The following is a 22,987-nucleotide window of genomic DNA, read 5'->3' on the forward strand; positions in this document are numbered from 1 at the left end:
GCCGGGGCCCTCACGTCACCTCCGGTCACGCCCCTTCCCCCTGAGCGCGGAGCCTCCGCCTCCTCCTGCCTCGCCTCTTGCCCTCCAGTCGCGGCTATTATGGGGAAGAAGCACAAGAAGCACAAGGCGGAGAAGGCCGAGTGGAGGTCCGCGCCCGCCCCGGCCGTCGTCGCCGCCACCGGCGGGGGAGGAAGCGGCGGCGCCGCCTATGACGGTGGGTGGGAGAAGGGAGGGCGCGCTGGATTGATTTATGTCTTTCTTCATTGATTTCTCCCCCCCCTCCCTCCCCCAGTTCCTCAGTCCCCACAACAACACTGTCAGGGAGGCCAGAAGCCGCCCATTTCCTCCTCTCCCCACCCCCCCAATTATTTATGCATTTGTTGCATTTTTAGCCCAAGCCCCCTCCCCCCCCCCCGCTGCAGGGCTGGGGCATCCTGTCGGGTTTTCCATTGGGGGGAGGGGCTGCTGCTGTTGGTTTTTTGGCATCTTTATTTTACATTTTGTTGCGTTTTATGTGGAAATCGCTCAATTTGGTTTTGCGTATTTTAATGTTTAATTTATTGTTTATGCCTACTTTTGTTATGCCATATTTCATAGAATCATAGAGTTGGAAGAGACCACAAGGGCCATCAAGTCCAACCCCCTGCCAAGCATGTTATTTTTATCTGAACTCCATAAAGATTAGGAAGGTTAGGAACTCCGTAAAGGTTAGGAACATTAGGAAGAACTTCCTGACAGTAAGAGCTGTTTGACAGTGGAATTTGCTGCCAAAGAGTGTGGTGGAGTCTCCTTCTTTGGAGGTCTTTAAGCAGAGGCTTGACAACCATATGTCAGGAGTGCTCTGATGGTGTTTCCTGCTTGGCAGGGGGTTGGACTCGATGGCCCTTGTGGTCTCTTCCAACTCTATGATTCTATAAGGTGGCATACAAATAAATGACGGAGTGAGCTCCCGTTGCTCGGTCCCTGCTCCTACCCACCTAGCAGTTCGAAAGCTCGCCAGTGCAAGTAGATAAATAGGTGCTGCTCCAGCGGGAAGGTAAACGGCGTTTCCGTGCGCTGCTCTAGTTCTCCAGAAGCGGCTTAGTCATGCTGGCCACATGACCCGGAAAAACTGCGGACAAACGCCAGCTCTCTCAGTCTGTAAAGCGAGATGAGCGCACAACCCCAGAGTTGTCTTCAGCTGGACTTAACTGTCAGGGGTCCATTACCTTTTATCTTTTTATGTAAGTAACACAAAACCATTTATGCTATAATAAATTAATAAACTTTCTCTTGCTTTTAGCCACTTTGGGTGGCTAAAATACTGTTGTTTTTCTCTCACACACTTGTTGAGGGGGGTAGGTGCCACCTTCTTCCTGACAGAGGATATCGGTGCACATTTGCTTCAGACATGCTTTTAGCATCATAATCTCTTACACCTTCCTATGAATAAGGCTTATGTGATCAGCATTCCTGCTGAATGTTTGCTGCACTAGTTTGATACTGTTTATTTATTGCTTTTCACTTATTTGCTGTTGTCGTCACCCTCTTAGATTATGTGGATAAGCCCTTGGAGAAGCCATTGAAGTTGGTGTTGAAAGTTGGTGGAAGTGAAGTGACAGAACTTTCAGGATCAGGCCACGATTCCAGTTATTATGATGATAGATCAGACCATGAGAGAGAGCGACATAAGGAGAAGAAAAAGAAGAAGAAGAAGAAATCTGACAAAGAGAAAGAAAAGCATCTTGATGATGAGGAGAGACGGAAGAGAAAGGTAATGAGTCACTGACTTATTTTCAGAGATACTGGTCAGAGCTTTAAAATGTTACCTTATGAAAACTATCAGTTTGAACAAATGCATTTTTTTGTGGCAACTCCAGAGCTTTTAAAGCTAGTCCTTACAACTGTTGTGAAGCAATGGCAGAGGATGAGAATTTTTAAGAGTCCAGAATACAGAGTAAACTCCATTGTAACGCCTAATTACTTTTATAATTTAAATATTCCATCGCATCGCTGAGTTTTTATGCAAGCTCATCGAAATGCATTTGCCTCATCTGTTTTGTTCAGAAGGTTTCAAAATCCCATTCCAGAACAAATTCTGCTCCTGTAATAAGAAACCACCAGATATAATACATCACACCCTTCACAGAGATCACCTAGTGATTCCCTTACATCTTAAAATATTGATTTACAAAGAGTCTGTAATCTAATATTTGTTGAGGGGTGATACTACTGAAATTACCAAGATTGTTTCGGGGAATTTAGATGAGATCTTTAAAGCTAGAGCTAAAGTTTCCTGATTTATTTAGTGGTGGCTATCTAGTCTTTTATATATTGTATGTGTTTGGATTATCAGTGTATTTGGATGACTTTTGATGATTTTATTATTTTATTGTTTAAATTTATGCCAATAAAAGCCAATTGGATTATTGCAAGGTATGCTGTGTGAGACTGTTTTTTTAAGACAACTTGGCATATTCAAGTGGTCCAGAATGCAGCAGCAAGATTACTGCCTGGGGTTTCCTTTAGAATTCTTATACCCCCTGTTTCAAATCCATTGCATTGGTTACTAGTTTGTCTCTGGACCCAATTCAAGGTGCTCACATTAGCGTTTAAAGCCCTAAATGACTTAGTGCTACTACTTTATGTAGATTGCTTGTTTCTTGAGCAGCTCTTTGAATTTTGAATAACCATTTTCCAACACACTCTTGAAAACCAACAACAAAACAAATAATAATAATAATTTTACTATTTATACCCCGCCCATCTGTCTGGGTTTCCCCGGCCACTCTGGGCGGCTTGCAGTACATACAAAAACAGTAAGCTAAATAAAATAGCTAAATAAAAGCAGGATGGCAAATGGAAATAACCCATGTACTTTTTTTAAAGATCCTGTTTTCCTAAGCATTTGGAGTCTGTTTTCCCATTGCTAAGTATCCTGAATTTTTAATGTCAAAAAAGACTAATTTCAGTGATGATTTTGCGTGAATATGTTATTCTTTCATTTGTACTTGAAGAGGTTATATTGACTGTCTTTTTTTACATTTCTGTTTCTTTGGTTTCAGGAAGAGAAGAAAAGAAAAAGGGAGAAAGAACAATGTGATACTGAGGGTGAAACAGATGACTTTGATCCTGGAAAGAAAGTAGAGGTTGAGCCACCCTCCGATCGTCCAGTCCGGGCCTGTAGAACACAGCCAGGTGCGTTGTCAGTGACATCTGAAACTGATATAAAGATTTGTATAGCGTAGGAAAACACTTCTCGGATTCTTGTTTGCTCTCAGCCCCTTCTTTGGTTAAGGATGCAGTTTATTCATGTGGATAGAAATTCATAGGATTCTTGTGTTAGCCTTAATATTCCTCTATCATTTTCAGAAAGGCCACCCACAGAATGTAATGTGTGTTTTACTGTCCTATGCCAAAAAACCAGGATTAATCGTGGTTACCGTATTTTTCGCCCCATAGGGCGCACCGGCCCATAAGGTGCACCTAGTTTTTTGGGGGGGGAAATAAAGGGAAAAAATTTTTATTTCCCCCCCCAGAACAGGCTGCTCTCCGCAAGCCATGGGAGCCCTCCCACGGCTTGCGCAGAGCTACCCAAAGCCCTGGCACAACTGCTCAGCGCGCCGGGGCGTCGGGATAAGAGGCAAGCCGGGGGAGCCCTCCCGCGGCTTGCGCAGAGCTACCCAAAGCCCCGGCACGACTGCTGAGCGCGCTGGGGCTTCGGGGTGCAGGCAGCTCTGCCCAAGCCGCGGGAGCCCGGGGGAACTCCTGCGGGCTCCCACGGCTTGCAGAGAGCTTCCTGAAGCCTAGAGAGGGAGAGGGGTCGGTGCTCACCAACCCCTCTCGCTCTCCAGGCTTCAGCGAAAGCCTGCATTCGCCCCATAGGACGCACACACTGATCCCCGCATAACACAAAAAGTGCGTCTTATAGGGCGAAAAATACGGTATATTATTTTGTAGCGATAGCATCTTTACCGTTTTAGAGCTGTGATATACAGATGGCAGGAACTTTCAAAGGAGTGATCATTTGCTTTTCCTTACATTGAATTATAGCAGAAAGCGAGAGCACACCTATTCAGCAATTGTTGGAACATTTTCTTCGCCAGTTACAGAGGTAAGAATGATGCGCAATGACCTGGAACGCAACCTCCACGCAAATGGGGAGTTGTATGTGTTTCAAAGTTTTCTGGAAAACCCACATCACTGCTTAATAATATCTAATTAGTTTAGGATCGGTACTCAATAATGTAAGATGTGTAGATAGACGTGCTAAAGCGCTGGAGTGCTGGATCTGTATGCCCCCTCACTTTTAGCACCAGCTCATGTTGGTATATACAGATGTTTCTATACAGCTTATCCTTCAGGAACTTTCTTGCTAATACAGAAAGTCCTGAAGTCACATGCATTTCAGATATCAAGCTGTATACAAACAGGCTGATTATTATTTTATTATGAATACCTTTCTATACTGCCCTTCATCGCTTTGAATACACATTTTGCCAAATACGGAAAAACATAAAAATGCTTCCCCCTCCCTTTTTTAATGAAGCAAGACAGGTGGTGGTTCTTGACTGATGGAAAAATGGCATTTGTTTTACATAGGTGTTTGGGGGGTGTACACACACACACACACACACACACACACACATGTATACACATACATACATGATTTTATCCCCAAATATAACATTCCCTATATGTATGTGCTTCCCTTTTATAGGAAAGATCCTCACGGGTTTTTTGCTTTTCCAGTCACGGATGCCATTGCTCCTGGATATTCCATGATAATAAAGCATCCTATGGATTTTGGCACTATGAAAGAAAAAATTGCAGCAAACGAGTACAAGTCAGTAACAGAATTCAAGGTGAATTAATAGAGATTTGATAAAACCTTTCACAGTGTGAATTGCTAATTATTATATTTGGTCAATAGGGGTGGTAGATCATGTAAATAGCTCCAGAAATGCTTCTATCTAGCATTTCCTATGAGTGGGCAGCAATCCCGTTATTCCAGTGTGAAAGTCACATGATTTTTATGTGATACCCCCAGAGCAGGTTGTGCACAACAAAGGTCTGTGGTTTTAAGTGCAGGTGTCGGGGGGGGGGGTTGCCCATTGATCCCTGCATAACATGGAGAGGCCTGTGGAAGCTACTAAGACAAGCACAGCCCAGGACACATATATGATGGTGCAGAAGGGGCTCAGTAAATCTCCTGTTTTTATTGCCTGCCTCGGACAACAAAAGCAGGATTTACCAAGCACTTGAAAGGCCATAATACAATACTGGCTGTACTTGTTTTAGCAGATCACAGATTGTGAGGGAGAATATCAGTGAACCAGCCAGCTCCTTGTGTTAAACAGCAAGGTGCTCTGCAAAGTTTGGCATAAATGTTAAAGCCCTGATCAATTAAATTAGTTGAAAGTCCTAGTGCAGCAACATTGTGATCTAATCTTTTCTGGTTTCATTGTTCGCCCTAGGAAACCGAAAGGACCCAGGGCCCCTTACAAGTTACCTGAGAAATAGTTGGTTGATATTCACCAACTGTACTATTCATTTTAACATTCTGTTGAATTTGGCCTGGCACGGCTGTGACTGCACAACTGCAAAATGTGGTAATGCCCATGTTCATGTTTTTCAGGCAGATTTTAAGCTGATGTGTGACAACGCAATGACATACAACAGACCAGACACTGTGTACTACAAACTGGCCAAGAAGATTCTCCATACAGGCTTTAAGATGATGAGCAAAGTAAGACAGCTATGAAAGTGAACATGATGAGACCAAATGTGCACATTAAACTACTCTAGTGGGTCAAAGTGAAGGATTATTTCATTAATCTGTATAATGTGGCTGCTGTATTCTGATGCCCTGGGCTTATTTAAAAAAAGCAGTAAATCTGCACTTTTATACAAATAAAGCACTGTTAGGGAAAAATGCATAATATATTCAGCTTCTAGGTATGGAAAGGGAGAAGTTGCTGTGTAGGATATTGAAGCACCCCCTGTTGCCACTAGATACCGCATGGGTTTCTAAGAGTCACCAGACATTGGCCACACACTTTTACATAAATGCTTACAGTCACATTGCTCTTTTAAAAAAGAAAGAAATGAAAAACTGAAATTATGAGGAAGCTGAATTCTGTGCCCAGTACCACATTCTGCACTCCTACAGAAATATGACATTCCCATAGCATGTTATATAGAAGGACATTTCCATTTTAAATCGCTCACCTTTTACGGTAGATAACACTGGTAAGATTTGGATTCAGGTTGGAGACTTTGAACAGAAGCTTCCAGCATGGAAGCAAATTTTTCCATATTACCTTTTAAGTTCATTGGACTTGCTTAAGTTGTTGACAAGTGAGAAATAAATAAATTCTGAATCTTCTTTTGGAAAGCCAAGCATGTTAAACATCAAGGTGATGTATAGAAACATGCTTTCCTTTAAAACATTGTTGAAATGTTTTATGGTTATGAAATACAATTCATAAATCCTATTAGTCCCCTTCTTAGCAGAAAACAGGCCCTCCCCTCCCTCCTCACCTAAAATTTAAGAAAGAAACACATTAAAAGGGAAATACTTAAGGTAGGAGATGGATTTATGTATACTTTACATTAAGGTGTACTAGTACCATATTAAAAGCAGTCAAACAACTGATTTATCACATGAGCTACTGCTTCTAGCCTGTTCTGCAGGAAGATTGTGGTAAGTTCCACTTTGCAGGTAGGTGATGGTCTTTTTTCCTAGGTTGCAGATATTCTGGTGTCGTGCTGCCATGACTGAATCATGTTGCATCATCATTGAAGGTGTAGCTCTTAGGCACAAAGCCATGGCCATTCCCATCCCATCCCATCATCATAGCACCTTGGCTATGAGGGAAAGGTGTAAAGTCCCTGCTGCTCTGTCCTTTCTAATTCTAGGAACGGCTGTTAGCTTTGAAGCGCAGCATGTCGTTTATGCAGGACATGGATTTTTCTCAGCAGGCAGCTCTTTTGGGCGACGAAGACCCAGCTGTTGAGGAACCTGTGCCCGAAGTTGTTCCTGTTCACGTAGAGACTACCAAGAAATCCAAAAAGCCAAGTAAAGAAGTTATTAGGTAATGATACAGATGGAATGCTTTGCTCTTTGGTGCATCTTAATTACAAATTGGAATTGTGCTGATATGAAGCAGGCTTGAGTTTCCTGAGATTTCAGCGTACTTGGGCAGTCACAGATATTTCCCCCCATTGCAGCCACACATTTTCCAAAGTGTTGCAGGTTGTGTGTGTGTGTGAGAGGGGGGGGTATGTCAGGCAGCTGTTGAGGTATTTGAGTATCAAATTAGTTTTGGATAAACCAATCCCAAACTGTTGATGAATCTTAGTTCACTTCTCTGGCGTTTTACTGTGACCCAAACAAGACATGTTTTGATTTTCATTTGTAAGGCAACCGTACAAGTTGCAGTAAAAGTTGCACTTATTTAAGGATTGTAGAACAGTGCAAAAAGTACAATAAAGATAGTAGACGTGCTCATTTTTTTCCTTTTGAGGCACTTAATAATTTCATTGTGCCCTGCCTCAGCCTTAACACAGCAGAGGCCATTTCTGTGATGTTGTCTTCTCAGATCCCAATACCCTCCAGTTGCCCCTCCAAGAGCACCATTAATTCCCATAATGTTTCTGAGTGCACAGTGATGCTGGCTACATTGCAGATTCTTCCCTGAGCTTGAACTTGCCCTCAGGCTGTCTTGTAGCTGCTGCTGACCTGACTGCTGTGGGAGGCAGTGGTGCCATTTCCCCCGAAGCCAGCAGTGGCCTCCTCTTTAATGCACTCCCTGGGCTTATAAAAGGGGGTAAGATCCTATTTTTTGTGTTATGGGGACTGATGATTGCCCTACAAGGCATATTTTGCAGCCCACTGCTTTCCTTCTGCAGCTCAAAGTGGGTGAAGTTTTCTGGCCCATCAGAGCAATATTTTTAAATGACCATCTTCATGCTCTGGAACCATTCCCTTCCCACTCCCAGCACAAGGCAAAGTTAAGCATGTCTATGGTTTATATAGGAGAATAAAGCATGGACTTCACTCCCTTTCTCTCCTCCTCTGAAGCTATCAAGACTTTAAATTGCTGAACTTGTGTCCAGTAGTAGTAGTGAAATAATGGATAAAGGTAAAGGTAAAGGTACCCCTGCCCGTACGGGCCAGTCTTGACAGACTCTGGGGTTGTGCGCCCATCTCACTCAAGAGGCCAGGGGCCAGCGCTGTCCGGAGACACTTCCGGGTCACGTGGCCAGCGTGACATCGCTGCTCTGGCGAGCCAGAGCCGCACACGGAAACGCCGTTTACCTTCCCACTAGTAAGCGGTCCCTATTTATCTACTTGCACCCGAGGGTGCTTTCGAACTGCTAGGTTGGCAGGCGCTGGGACCGAACAACGGGAGCGCACCCCGCCGCGGGGATTCGAACCGCCGACCTTTCGATCGGCAAGCCCTAGGCGCTGAGGCTTTTACCCACAGCGCCACCCGCGTCCCGAAATAATGGATACAAATACAATATTTGCCTATATAGGGAACAGCACAATAAATATGTCATCTGTTGCACCATATTTTTAATGCTTGCCAACATAAGACAGATATCTTCCCCCACGGTTCTTTTACATAGAAAATCTTTCTTTGAGTTAATGTTTGATAAGATGGTCATGGATTCTGTTTTAAAAGCAGAAGTACTATATTCATTTAAGCATGTTAACTTGTATTTGAAGTCAGATTACTTACACCTTAAACAAAATTATTTTTCTAACTGAAGGCTGAAGAAAAAATGATTTTTGTAAACAACACAACTGATTTTTATTGACCTTGCAGTTGGGAGAAATGCGTATCTCCAATCACCCCTTAAGACAAAAGCAGGAAAGGGGGGTGGCTGGGGAGTATATACAAGGTATCTGACAGTGTGGGCAGTTTATGCCGCAGCAAATCTGCTAAATGAGACATAATTCTCATTAGGATGTAATGGGATCCAGACTCAAATTCCTCTTGGCTCGTAGGCAGAAGTGAGACCTGCTTTTTAGAGAATTAGGACTGCGATACGGACACCTCCTTTATCCTGTGCTTGTTTTCCCAGGGACATCAGGCTGTTCCTTGTTGGAAACTGAAAGTTAGACTAGTTGGAGCTTGTGGTTCAGCAATGCAATTCTTAGGTTCTTAAGCTGAAACAAAAAGCTGTGCACGGGCTAATAGTGTACATTGTATAATCCCTTGCGTGCCTATAAAAAGTGTACATAAATGACATGGTACACACATGTCTCGCTTTCAGCCTACTTGCTATTTACAAATTCACGTATCAGAACACAAAGAATTATGCCCAGACCTCACTACACATGCACAGGCATCTGAACAGCTAGAGTTTGCCCCCTTCTGTACTTGTTTGTTTAGTGTGGCAGGCATTTTGGGGCAGAAACCATGGAGTGTGGGGAGAGATTGGACAAATCAGTTTCTCCTTTATGTCTCTCTTGGTTGGCTGCAAAAGAAACCATGGAGATCATTAATTTTACCGCAGGAATCAGTGGAAACTGAACTTGTTATGCAAACCCCTCACCTAACAAATGATTTCTAGGGAACACATTGTATTTGGTAAGCGGAGCCTGTGTCTAATACACATAATAATAAGAAAGTTCTGATTAACCCTGGAGAATGGCCACAATTAGTTCACAGTCATAATCTGTTGCCTAGAAATTACTTGGAGAAAAGTAGACATGATTTCATATTTATTGCACAACTTGTAACTTGTTTGTAGCTGCATATTTGAACCAGAAGGCAATGCGTGCAGCCTGACCGACAGCACTGCTGAAGAGCACGTTCTGGCTTTGGTGGAACATGCAGCAGATGAAGCTCGGGACCGGATCAGTCGATGTCTCCCAAACAGCAAGGTCGTGCTGCTTGATCCAAGTTTCCATTATTTCGTTCTGCTTAACATTGCCAGAAACAATGTCCTCATCAGATTGAATAAGCATTTTTTGCGTGGCATCTGATACATTAATTGTATTTCAAGGACCGCCTCTTCCCGTGTGAAGTGACCCAGACCTGGCACTCTTCCTATGCCTGCCTGCCTCCGTGAGAGGTCTGGAGGGTGGCAACATGGGGACGGACCTTTTCTGCAGTCAGTGACTCCCCATAAGTGGAAGGCTCACCTGGCGCCATCATTACATCTTTTTAGGCACCAAGTGAAAACATTCCTCTTCACCTAGGCCTTTGGCTGATTAAACCATCTCTGGCCTTTTAAACTGTGTTTTGCGTTTTTACACTGTGATCCTTGGATGAAGGGCGGTATATAAATTTAATAATTAAGTTTCACATGTGATTGCTTTATGGCTGTTAAATTTCCAGAGCACAGTTTCCAGTCCCCACTTTCAATATAACACAAATGAAGTGTCACCTAGGATTAGTTCCTCGGTATCTGCCTTGGTGAACCCCCCACCCCCCCGAGCTTTTAATAAGTTAATAATGGTAATAAGTTAATAGTATTAGTTATTTAAACTACCGGTAATGGATCCAGAGTGCTGTCAGGATGGGACCTGGGAGGTGAGGGTTCAGAGCTTAATCAGTGGGCCTATCACAATCTCTCATCTTCGCCTCCCTCATGAGATCATTGTGAAGATAAAATAAGTGATGGAGGAGTATGAACCTTGAGCTTCTTGGAAGAAAAGGACAATATAAAAGTAATAATGCACTAAATAGCTTCATGTAATACTCCAGATTGGGGCAACCAAAAGTTGATAAAGTTCTCCATTATGGCACTATGGGAAGATAAAAATAAAAGGTTGTATCCTTCTGATGAATAAAATCTAGCATATTAAACAATTCAGGTGTTTATATTAAAAGCACTAATGCTCTGAACACACTTATGAAAACAGGCTAAAGATGATGCAGCTTTTTCAAAGGCGCTTATTCATACTGGATTATGCACCTGTAAACTCCCATTCCAGGCACACATCCAGCATGTGAGTGTTGAGTGGCCCAGGGGGAGGCTGCACTCTGTCTTAAGCGCCACAGCTGTGCATAGGCTCTGCACAGCAACCATAGGTGAATAAAGTAGAGAATAAAGGCGTTAAGGAGATAAGGTTCAGTTGTCACCAAAGCTCGGGAACATGCTATCAAAAGAGGCAGTGCTAATGTTGTAGATCTCAGTAGCGCAGACAAACTGTTAGGATCTGACGTTTTAAAATCTGGATAGGTGCTTCCTTTTGATTGGTGAACGTAAAAATAATTTCTATTTCTGCCATATTTTTTAAGTACAGATAGGCTACCTGAAAAAGAATGGTGATGGGTCTTTGGTCTTCAGCGTACTCAATCCATCAGATCCAGAAGCAGAAGGTAATTGTTGTGCTAACTTTTGCAAGCTTTGTTTAAAGTTGTAGGTATCCTTTTATTGCTGCGTGGCTGGGTTCTCTTTTTAAATTTGCTCTGAAGTGCTTCCATCTTAGATTGAACAACCCAAACATATATGAAGCAGTAATGATATGTGTTGAAATGTTTGCAACACTACAGTAAGATGTGTATTCTGAAATACACACTTTGCAACTCATCCTAAGCTAAAATGGATGTCTAATACAGGCACAGTGGAAGGTTTATGGCTAATACTACAAATAGCTTCAAAATGAAGCTTCATTTGTCAGTAGTGTCTAAAAAAAGACTAAGGAAACTTATTGTTGACTGGATACCTGTGATGTTCCTCTAAACTCTTATTTGAATTAGCATAAATGCATCATCTACTTTTTTGACCTGATCTTCATCAGCTTACCGTATTTTTCGCCCTATAGGACGCACTTTTCCCCCTCCAAAAATGAAGGGGAAATGTGTGTGCGTCCTATGGGGCGAATGCAGGCTTTCGCTGAAGTCTGGAGAGCAAGAGGCTTACAGACAGCAGCCTGCAGCCCGAAACCCAGGGAGCACAGTGGAGCGCACCCCGGGCTTCGGGCAGATATCCGCAAGCCTTGGGAGCCCAGTGCGACTTCCCGCTGGGCTCCCAAGGCTTGCGGACAGCAGCCTGTTCTGGGGTCGGGGGAAGCTCGGGCTTCCCCAGCCCTGCGCCTGGGGGGGGGAAATATTTTTTTTTTCCTTTATTTCCCCCCCCCCAAAAAAAACTAGATGCGCCCTATAGGGCAAAAAATACAGTAATTAAAACATGAATTGCCAGTCTGTGATACAACAGTGTGGGCTGTAAGACATTCTTGGACAGAAGGAAAAAGACCCAATGGTCTGGGCAGTGGTGTTGAAAAAGATCTGTATTCCTCTTTGCCTCTCCCTGTTTACTGGTCCCTGCTCCACAGCCAAATAAACTAGAGGCTGAAATTGCAATAAAGTCCAGAGGCCTGCATGTATTGTAGTGGAATGACGCCATCTCACGCCTTACTATTACTCAGTTGAAGAAAAAAATGCACATCAGTGAGGAACTTGACTTGTGTTTGTCTGTTTATACAGTGTATGGACTAAAATACATAATAAATGCTGAGTGTGATAAAAAAAATCCATACTCAGGAATGTTATCTATATGTGTTCCTGATGTTGATTTTAGAGGTTTGTAAAATGTGTTGAAGATCCATGCCAAATCAACCATGTGGTTCATGATGCCTTGGGCATGTCTCATATAATAAAATGGATTATTATCTTAATTATAATTATTCTTTTGTGTTTTTCATTGCCTTTTGAACATTGTGTCTTAAAAAGCAGGATAGAAATTAGTTACATAAATAAATGTAATGCACATTTCCTTTTAATACAGAGGAGGAAACCCATCCGGTGGATCTGAGTTCTTTGTCAAGCAAGTTATTACCTGGTTTCACAGCCCTGGGCTTCAAAGATGAAAGAAGGCACAAAGGTAGTTAAGGCAACTAAATATCGTGTCTTCAGGATTAATCATTTGTCCTCATATTAAACCATTCATTCAGAACCGAATAGTATTAAGAAGGTGATTTCAGTTAACTAGTTGTTTTCAGAACTTGATTAGTTGACTGTATATCTAAACCAAACAAGTAAAAAAAAAAAATCATGTTGGGAGAAGTAATTGGTCATGTTTGGACACTCATACTTCAGTTTAACCAGAAGTCTCTAATTAAATGTAGTTCCTTGTTTTCTCTGAACCAGGAGAATATTAAACCACTTTTTTTTTCTAAGATCTTGGCTTGTTCTGAAGCTGGAAACCATAGTTTTCCAGCTGAGGCTTAATAGAAAACCATGGTTAATTTAGAGGATTCCTGGTTTGCCTCCTCACACTGCAAAGGGAAGAGTGAAGACAAACAAATAAGTTTGTTTGTATCTCAATTTAATACGCCAATATATGATTGTCAAAGCTAGGTGATTATTACAATTCTGTTTGTGGTGTGATTCACACGTGCATTATCAAGAGATATACATGGATCTGTAAACAAATCCTAAGAAATGCAGTTGGGTTTGGGAGGGGACGAGGTTGAGAAGAGGATTTTAAACACATTTTTCTTATATTTCCAGTCACGTTCCTTTCAAATGCTAATACAGCACTTTCGATGCAGCACCATTCTATCTTTCATGATCTGAAAGCAGATGAAATGGAACTGCTGTATTCAGCATATGGAGATGAAACTGGGATCCAGTGTGCCCTAAGGTAAAGAAGTTGTCGTGCACATTGAACTCTTATATAGTTATATTAATTGCTTGTTTACTTTTGTCTGTCATCCATATCATACTCTCTTTCCATCTTGGTGCAACAGACCACAACACCAGCACAGAAGCTTAAGATTAGGATATACAAAGAAGAACAATAGTTCACATGGAAGCAAGAATAAATGGCATACAAAAATTCGTAGCTTCAAATTCCATCAGGGTGACAACTTTTTTGAAGAACCACGGAAGACAGCTTTTCAAAACCAAAATGTGTTTTGCTTTTTGCAGTGCTTATGTTTAATTTACAAATATATATGCAGCCGACTGAATTGTCACGACTTATGTCACAAATCTTCTAGTTTGCAGGAATTTGTGAAGGATTCTGGAATTTACAGCAAAAAAATAGTGGATGACTTGTTGGATCAAATCACTGGTGGAGATCATTCCAAAATTATTTATCAGCTAAAGCAGGTAGGTCTGCATTATGCAGAGATGCAATTAACACAGTTAGTGTGGGATCAGTAGTTCCCCCTTCAAAGTATTTTTATTAAAATCTTCAAATTATGTGCAGTAGAATTGGTGAGTGGCAGCACCTGAAGCCCATAAAGCCTTTTCTGGAACTCATGAACATGGCTACACTGTTTAAACACCTTACACAAATCCTTGTCTTGACAAACCATCCCCTTCAGATCTAGCATAGAGAGGCTATAAAATAATAAAAGTGGCAGGGTTGATTAGTTGTACTTCTTCCTTGCAAACAAGGAACTGCAAGCCTGTCCTTTTTCTTCCTAATTCTATCACCTGAGACAGGTGTGGGGCTGGAAGGAAAGAGCAAAAAGATGAATATCTTATCATAAAACAGAGTTGCATTTAATGAAGCACATTTTTTCAGTCATGTGGAATGCCTTTAATTGGTAAAAACTTTGCAACCATATATATTGTCTACAAACTCCGAAGGTTCAGCAGGCCTCTCCCTGTTCAGAATGCCTTTCTTAATTCCTGGCTAACGGTGATACATACCTTTTCTACAGTAACCAAGGCATCACAACCAAATGTGACTTGCATATTGGTTTTGTTGCTTAGCTTTAATAATGGGATAACCCTGTCTTTTCAGTTGGTGCTGGGCTTAGAGCAGTCCTTCACTCCCATGGGTTTGGTCTACTTCTGACATGTCCATTCCAGTGTCCCCTTTTTTTCTTTGTGTCTCTCTGTTTCTCAGAGGCTCATGGGATAATAGAAACCATACGGTGAACATCAGCAAAAAGTGTTTGAAAATTATTTATTAAAAATTACTTCTTCACCTTGCTGACTTAGCCTACTGCATTCTTCTTCAGCTGATGCAAGTTCCAGCACCTTAATTCAACAAGCTCATAACGGAGCAGAATGATCCGCAAAGCAACCTAAACAATTAAACACTGCCATTTTGTGCCGGGAGCAGTCCCCATCAGCATAAAAAACTGCATCCAAACACTGCTTGGCAGTGTATGATAGGGGCTCTGGCTGGTGGAAAACTCCTGAGCCCAGCAGAGCCTACAAGCACTGTCTCTGCCACACAGTCCCCACTTCCTCCCATGGTTGGGGAACCCTCCAGAGCAGATTGGGGGGTTGGGAAGTAGCAGAAACAGAATTTCCCTTGCATATGCTGGCATGACACTGCATCTCACCCATAACTGCTTCCTGATGGACACTGATCGCTGGAAAGGAGGGGTATAAACACTTCAAATAAACTAAAGAACAATAACAGAACAATAACAAGCAGAGGCTTGACAACCATATGTCAGGAGTGCTCTGATGGTGTTTCCTGCTTGGCAGGGGGTTGGACTCGATGGCCCTTGTGGTCTCTTCCAACTCTATGATTCTATGGTTCTATGAACATTGCTCTCTGTTTTGTTTGAAGATCCTCAAAGCTTGTTGTGTTTAAGAAAAAAAAAGTTGGTCTGTATTAGTCCACACTCAAAAGAAGCACGGTTTTGTCCCTATCTTCTTTCTTCACTGCCCCATATTTCTAGTTTGAAAGTAAATCCAAATTATGACTGATTCAATAGAAACACTGTTTATTCTGCAGATGTCTCTCTCATTGGCCTGGTTTGCACATTGCATTAAACCACTGTTTAACGTGCTGGTGTACACAGCTCAGATGTGCCCATGCCACTTCTTCCTTGTGTCTTCGACATCACAGACAAAACAAGCCAGAATCTGATTTGTTGGGTTGACCAAACCCCAAGGCTCATGGTTTATTTCATGCGGAAAAACCCGTCAGCAGTAACCAAGGTTTGTTCTTCAGTTCTCGTGGTTGGTTTGAATAAAACAAACCTGGGTGCAGGCAGCAAAGCAAGGCAGACTCTGGCTTGTTTTGTCCACATTGTGGCAAGAAGATTGGTGTACTTTTGAGCATCATGCACCAGCTCACTGCTTGGTCACATAAAACCATTAGTGTGCTTTACTCAAAAAAAGAAACAGGAAAAATGAACCATTTTAATATTCTGGTTTTCAGAGGAGAAACATTCCAGTGAAGCCACCAGATGAAGTCAAAGTAAGTCCTATTACATTTTATTTTTAACCAGCCTTCATGTTCATATGTAATAGTGTGCTTTTTCTTGGAAACCGCCCTGGGAATATGATTGAAATATGTTTTAGTTGATATTCCTGTGTTGCATGGGATTAGACTGAGTGCATTACAATTCTCTAATTCTACAGTAAATACAGAAATAAGAATTGCAATCAGTGTGTTCCATAAATCATAGAATCACTATAACTTAGATATTTCAGAAACCTCAAGATTTGTTTAAATTGGGTTTTCTGTACTATTTTCTGTTTCCTTTCATTTTGTATTTATTTGTTTTTAAGAACCAAAGGGGAAAAAATCCATATTGAAAACTTACATTTTCTTCTTGTTACTTCATTGGCGGTGTAAAATAAAAGATGTCAAATGGAAAATGAATACAGATTGTAAATTACCAACAATCTGAATGTGCTTTGATGTTTAAGGTTCCACCAGTCCTCATAAAAGAAGAACACAAATTGCGCAATACTTGCCCAGATGCCTCCAAGCAGAGTATGGTAAGATTTCTGGTTTAGTCTGTGCCTTTTAAACGGCCTGGTGAACCACCAGACCACAGGCCTAATCCAGCCCCTGCCCCTCCCCCAGCTTTTTTATGGCTGTACCAAATTTGGCAGTGTGGGATCTGCAGGGATACGTGGTTGGAGAAGTTGATCAGACGAAGGTGGCGGGCCGGCTGCAGCCGCATCCGTGGTGTTGTCCCTGTCTGCTGCAACTTCTGCCTCTGTCCTGCTGCGCCCTTGCTCCTTTGGGCAGATTAAGGTTTCATTGGAAAACTCTGGTAACACCGTAAGGGCTTGCGTTTGATCAGAGCTATGCTTCTCCTGCCTCTCCCCTTATTGCTTCCTGTAAGTTAGCATGCAGCTGGACAGCCTGAAATGTTCACATCCAAATCTTAGAGAGCATTGTTAGATCTTTACATCAGTTTGTGGGTGATCTTTAAAAAGCCACTTGACGTGGTTGTTGCTGTCACAATTAAGTAATTGTTTATTTCAGTTTATCGTGAGTATTACAAACCATGCAAAAAGGCTTTAGTAAATCATGTTGGGAGAGGGTGCTCTGCTTATTAACTTATTTGATCTTTATCACAATATTAATTTTCATTCATTATGATGACTGCTAACTGGAGGATAGGGGTGGCAGGTAACATCCAGAATACACAGATGCCTACTAAATTGAGCTAAGTGGCAAAAATATAACCTCACCTGCTTTTTGGGCTTGCACACTTTTGCATTTGAGTTTGTCATGAAGAAATGCAGCCTTGAACTCTAGAATGTTGGCCATTATGAATTGTGGTTAGTTTTGCTTCAAGCAAACCACCATGATAAGCTGAGGTTCATTCTTGGGTTTCCAATTATGCTTTGTTTGAGGAAAACAAAACACGATCCCTCGTTCAGATCTAACGCTAAGCCCAGGGGTCATAGTTGGTTTCCTCCTAGCCCTTGCAGGAAGGAGTAAAGCAGCTGCAGTTCAGAGAGTCACAGTGAATGGTTTCCTGTGATGGGAATGCAGCCTGCTGGATCAGGCCAGCCAGATGCTTAGGGAAAGCTCACAAACAGGACTGAGCAGAACCACCACTCCCTCCACCTGTGATTCCCAGCCATCAGCATTCAGAAGCAGACTTCTTTGCATCCTCTTGTCTAATCCTCTTTCAAAGCCATCCAAGATGGTGGCCATCACTACGTCTTGTGGGAGTAAACCCCGTAGTTTAACTATGCATTGCCTGAGCACTTTCTTTTGCCTGTCTTGAATCTTTCAGTATTCAGCTTCCTTGGATGTTAACATACTCTAGTGTCATGAGAGAGGAAGAAACACTTTTCTCTGCCCTCTTTCTCTAAACTAAAAAGCCCCCAATGTTGTAACAGTTCATCATAGATGAGACGTTCCATCCCCTTCATCATTTTAGTTGTCCTTTTCTGAACCTTTCCCAGTTCTACAACCTCCTTTTTGATGTGAGGATAATCCTAGGAGTTCCTTCTTAAACCAGTAAACAATGGTATTGGGTGAGAGCAGTGAATCCTTTTTGGAATGCTGCCAGGATTAAATGTAAAAATTAAGATTTTCTCCTCCATGCAGTACACGTTTTCAACATGGTCACCAGTGTTTGTCCATTTGACTTCCCAGTGAAAGTCATGAAGGGTGCTCTTAGCCTTGCTTGATAATGTGCTTCTACTGGAGAGGGGAGTCGTGTCTGTAGCAGCCATATTTAACAGTTACTCACGTTGTGTAGCTGTCATTTTTCTCTTCTTTTTTCAGGTTGGGGAAGCCATTGGAGACAATACTAGTTCCGTTTTGGATTTTTTGTCTATGAAGCCATATTCAGACGTGTCCCTTGATATATCCATGTTGAGTTCATTGGGTAAGCATGTTCTTAGAGTAGTTCAGTGTTGAAAGTATGATTCAGTAGTGTATGATATGCAGTTTGGTCCACTAATCAAATTTTTTTCTAGGCCTAGTCTAACATGGTTTTGCCACAGATGATGTGTTGTTGTTCTCAGGTAAAGTAAAGAAGGAGCTTGATCATGAGGACAATCATTTACACTTGGATGAAACCACCAAATTACTGCAGGACCTTCATGAGGCTCAGGCTGACAGAGTAGGATCCAGACCGTCCTCTAACCTCAGCTCCCTCTCCAATGCTTCTGAAAGGGATCAACACCACCTAGGTAAATCTGGTTGAACAACATGAGCTCCTGAGCCTTCTCAGTCCCACTTAAAATTGAATAGTTTGTGAGATGCCCAAGATACTGACTGCATTGACAGTATTCACAATCACATAATTACAGTGGTGATGAGATTGCCCCATAAGGTCTTGGGAGGGCAGGATGCAAATACAAATAGGTTGATAGATAGGACCATTGCTGTGATTTATTTCAATTTAAAATCCTCTGTTTGAATACATTTGACCTTTCAATCACTACTAGAAATTAAACAGCCGCAAAAACCTAAGTAAAAACTATTTGCAGTATAAAACAGCCCCAAAGCAATTTTACAAAGATGGATTTCATGTTATGAGAACGTGAAATTCACACATGTTTTCGTTCCAAGTCTCAGGGCCACCGCAGGAAGTGTCTGCTCATACCCAACATCAATCACACTTCTAATAGAAGGGACTAAGTAGATAGGCGGGTTTTGCCACAAATGTAATGAAAAGTTGACGTTTCTAAAATCATTGATGGAGAACATGATTAAAATCCACCAACTATAATCATTTACCTATTTAACTGAACTCGGTTAACTTGCATAAAATTGCACTGTGAATATATTTCCTGAGTGTATGGAACTGTTCAAACTTGTTAATTTATCCTTTCTGGCCCTCTCCTTGTTTTCCACAGGAAGCCCTTCTCACTTAAGTGTAGGAGAACAACAAGATATGGTCCATGACCCCTATGAATTTCTTCAGTCTCCAGAACCTACAAATGCCAATAATTAATCTTGCATATATTGTATTTATTTTGTGCTTTTGTATACTGTGTAAACAATTTATGTAGTTTTGTCGAATAGCATGCATTTCTATTTGCCCTTTTCATTTTGTATGAAGATTGCTAAATAATAATGCTCATGCATATTTGTAAATATTACTTGGGTTTATATATCATGGTATTTGGACCATTTAAACGGTATTTTAGGTGTGTACAATAGATCTGAAGAAGCAATCTCAAATTACGTATTTAAGATACCTTATTTATATTTTAAAAAATGCTAACCAGCTGTTTATCATGCTGTCAATTGTTTAAAATTTTTTTATTTAGTGTGCCGCTATGGCCGTATAGGAGGAACATTTTTTCCAGTGGTGATACAGTGTTAGTCACAGAGACCTATTAATACCAAGGTGACTCTGCTCTATGACTGACTTTAGATATTACCCAGACATTTCAGAACCGTGGTTGTCTTTCTATTTTCTCCTTCTCTTCCTCCAGTTGCTCACTGCAAAGATGGCCACATTAAAAGTTATATACAGTCCAGATCCTCAATAGTAATATTGAAGATTTACAGCTTAAAAAGTTCAGCCCTTGCCAAATTGTCTAGATTTTTAACACGTTTTAAATTTTAAATGAAGAATTTGAAATTTGACACTAAATGACTTTTTTAAAACAATTTATATTATGGATAAACTAGAATCATTTTGTTGTTCATTAACAATATTGTAAATATGAATAAAACTCATCAATGCAATTGTGCTCTGGTGTTCTTGGTACTTAGTTCTCCAGTTCTTCATTAACTTGAAATTTGGTGTACCAGAAACAGACCTGCCTATAGCTCTCTTTACACTTTACACATGGAAAATATAGTGTGGTGAAAGTGATCAACTAGAGTTGTGGACTATGGGGGGAGAAAGTCTCTCCACTGCAGCAGTTCTGTCCAGTACACCAACAGCAGCGAGAAAAGGAGCAGCAAAACTTTGGGATGGGGCTAAATATACAGCCCTGCAGTCCCTTTCACTGCTTGTCCTCTACACATGAGTAATGAGTGAAGAGAACTAAAAATTAAAAATTGCTTTAAAACTTTGACCATGTGAAGTCCTATAGCAAATCTGATTTCTGCTTGTGGTGATCCCAATTTTCTAGGCTAATGCTGTGTCACAAAATGTTCCCAAACAATTACCAAGCTCAGGGGAGCACCAACAACAGAACTTGTTAGTTTAGCATTTGACTAGGGTTAATACATCGAACAGCTTTGAGAGCTAATTCAAGACTCCCTTTTGTGCTGTGTTTCTAGGTATAGGTCTGGGCTTTAAAGGACTCTAAGCAAGTTTTCTGCAGATTGCTGTTTGTTCAAATTAATTGCTGTTTGTTCGAATTAAAATGTGGGTTTTCTGGGAGAAAGTACTGGAACCAAAAGAAAAACAAAACCCTGCTCAGAAACAGCTTTTAAAGCATGGACCTGTGCCTGGAAAACATGGTACAAAAGAAAGTCTGGATAAGGCCTAAATGATGAAATTCCGGCTTGAGGGCAGGCTGAGGAAGAAGCTGTCAGAGAAAACAACCAATGTGGTTAAAAGAGGCAGGGTAGCATTAAGGGTGAAGATAAGCAAAGGGAAAGGAAGCTAGACTCCAGGAAAGCTTAGTGCACAGGAAACAGAAATAAGAATGCAGGGGATGGGGAGGGTGGGATCACAGTGCCAAGAGGACTTTGCTAGGGCCTGAATTTCACATATTTATTTGAACTAACCTACCAATAAGGAACTGTTACTTTTCTTTTGGTGGCATAACTACTCAGTGCAGATTTGGAAAGTGACGCCTACACATCACACAATGGCAACAGAATGCGTGGACAATTGCTTCAGTTGAAAAGTTGACCAAAAGAGTGCACGCTTTGGACTGCACATGTGACATGGATGGTTTAGTTGAAATATGATAACCTTTTACTATATATGATTTTCTTTTTTTTAATGCATTTATTATTATTTTTATGAAAAGTAAAGCAGCTATAAGCCTGAACTTTATTACGAAACAAAGACTGTGGTAAGTCGGAAGAAGCAAATCCCTGATAATCGTTGTTTGACGACACTTGGCTCGTGTTATTGTTTGGCAGGCAGCGTACACCAAGGTGGAGTAAGCAGGGGCAGAGCAAGGTGGGCGCAGGCCGCCCCACGCGCCATCATGGGGGTGGGGGTGGGAAGCGCCTGGTGGGAAGCACAGCCTGTCCCCTGGAGGTCCCAGCCCCCTCCCCAAAACAACACCCCCAGTGTGGACCGGCGCTACAGGGCCTCCCTCCCTCTCCCCCCCCCAGCAGCCCACCCTCTTAACCCAAATCGCAGCTGACTTCGTGTCAGCATCCCCAAGGCCTCACTCCCAGTGGCGTAGTAAGGTCAGGTGGTACAACAGCAGGGAATGCAAGAGAATGGGCTGCTAGGGGGGGGGGAGAAGCCCCACAGTGCCCCAACCCGCACCAAAGGTGCCACCCTGGGGAGGGGAGCGGTCGACCCCTCCCCCCCCCAGCTCCGGCACCCGCCTGCTTCGCCTTGCCCAGTCCATGGAGAGGCGGCCAGCTGCGAGCACCCCTGGATCACTCCCAGCTCCGCCGGCCGGCACCCACTGCACCCACCATCCCTGTCCTGGGGGCACCCAGAGGGCTAGTGGCAGGGGAAGTAGAGGCGTTTCCTCATCCTCAAAGTGCCTCTGGATGCACGCAGCTGCTGTGTTGGCGAATCCTCAGCCGCATGCCAAACAGCCTCCTCTCTGCTTGCACCCTGCTGGTGCTGGGTTCTGGTGGTGGCACTTTTTTGAAGACCTTCCAGACGCAGGAGGCGAGGGAACGGGGGCCAAGGCACAAGGGGGTCTTCTGAATATTCTTTTTCACACTGGCCTCATTCACTCTGGGCTCCAGGTCTTCTTTGTTGTCGCCAGATGGGGGCCACAGACCCTTTGCAGCATCTGCAAGTGAATTATTGTGGGGTGGCCTTTGGCTGCTATTCTCTTCTGGGATGCCAGGCTGCTCTTGTGGAAACCCCATTTCCTCTTTCTTTTCCTGCAGCTGCTTCGCCTCCTGGGTCGTGGGGCAGAGAGCTCTGGTCTTGTTCATCTGCCCATTGAAGGTGTTTTTTTCTTTTTTCTTTTTGCACTTCCATGCTTGTAGGGCTGCTGGGGGGTACTTCTCCTGGCATCCCCAGCAGCCTCCATGCTGTCAGTGTCACAAACGTAGATGGCCGCCTTCCCTCGGCTGGGCAGAGGGTGCTAGTTCTGGTTCTGCACCTGGGACTTCAGCTCCCCTCCTGCGGCCGTCTCCTTCTCCAAGCCCCCTCGATTTCCCCTCTTTTGGGGGCCACGTCCGACCCACGCTGGCTGCTGTGAGAGGCGACGGAGGCCTGTGGTGGGGTCCCTGCCCCTTTGTGGGG

General features: G+C 42.6%; 1 protein-coding gene across 6 annotated transcripts; it reads left to right on the forward strand.

The window, feature by feature from the left end:
* Positions 1 to 45: 45 nt before the first annotated feature.
* Positions 46 to 20,325, forward strand: BRD9 (bromodomain containing 9). Of its 6 annotated transcripts, none has more exons than XM_082194886.1 (17): positions 46 to 214; positions 1,533 to 1,753; positions 3,045 to 3,177; positions 4,033 to 4,093; positions 4,732 to 4,844; positions 5,622 to 5,728; positions 6,961 to 7,076; positions 9,748 to 9,880; positions 11,249 to 11,324; positions 12,733 to 12,828; positions 13,458 to 13,590; positions 13,949 to 14,060; positions 16,084 to 16,122; positions 16,578 to 16,649; positions 18,406 to 18,508; positions 18,648 to 18,815; positions 19,485 to 20,325. In XM_082194886.1, the coding sequence occupies exons 1-17, from the start codon at positions 100 to 102 to the stop codon at positions 19,580 to 19,582; spliced, it is 1,896 nt and encodes a 631-aa protein (XP_082051012.1). In that variant the 5' UTR covers positions 46 to 99; the 3' UTR covers positions 19,583 to 20,325. The 6 variants fall into 6 exon arrangements, with proteins under 6 accessions (XP_082051012.1, XP_082051014.1, XP_082051013.1 ...); XM_082194888.1 differs by having other exon boundaries at positions 6,964 to 7,076; XM_082194887.1 differs by having other exon boundaries at positions 4,036 to 4,093.
* The last annotated feature ends 2,662 nt before the right edge of the window (positions 20,326 to 22,987 follow it).

Source organism: Podarcis vaucheri (assembly GCF_965113315.1).
Source record: "Podarcis vaucheri genome assembly, chromosome: 13".
NCBI lineage: Eukaryota > Metazoa > Chordata > Lepidosauria > Squamata > Lacertidae > Podarcis > Podarcis vaucheri.

Excerpts from the sequence above, each read along its gene's own strand:
- BRD9 (XM_082194883.1), top strand. The coding sequence starts at position 100 with ATGGGGAAGAAGCACAAGAAGCACAAGGCGGAGAAGGCCGAGTGGAGG. Across the intron at positions 14,061-16,083 it reads TTATTTATCAGCTAAAGCAG|AGGAGAAACATTCCAGTGAA; the intron begins GTAGGTCTGCAT and ends TCTGGTTTTCAG. Across the intron at positions 18,509-18,647 it reads ATCCATGTTGAGTTCATTGG|GTAAAGTAAAGAAGGAGCTT; the intron begins GTAAGCATGTTC and ends TGTTGTTCTCAG.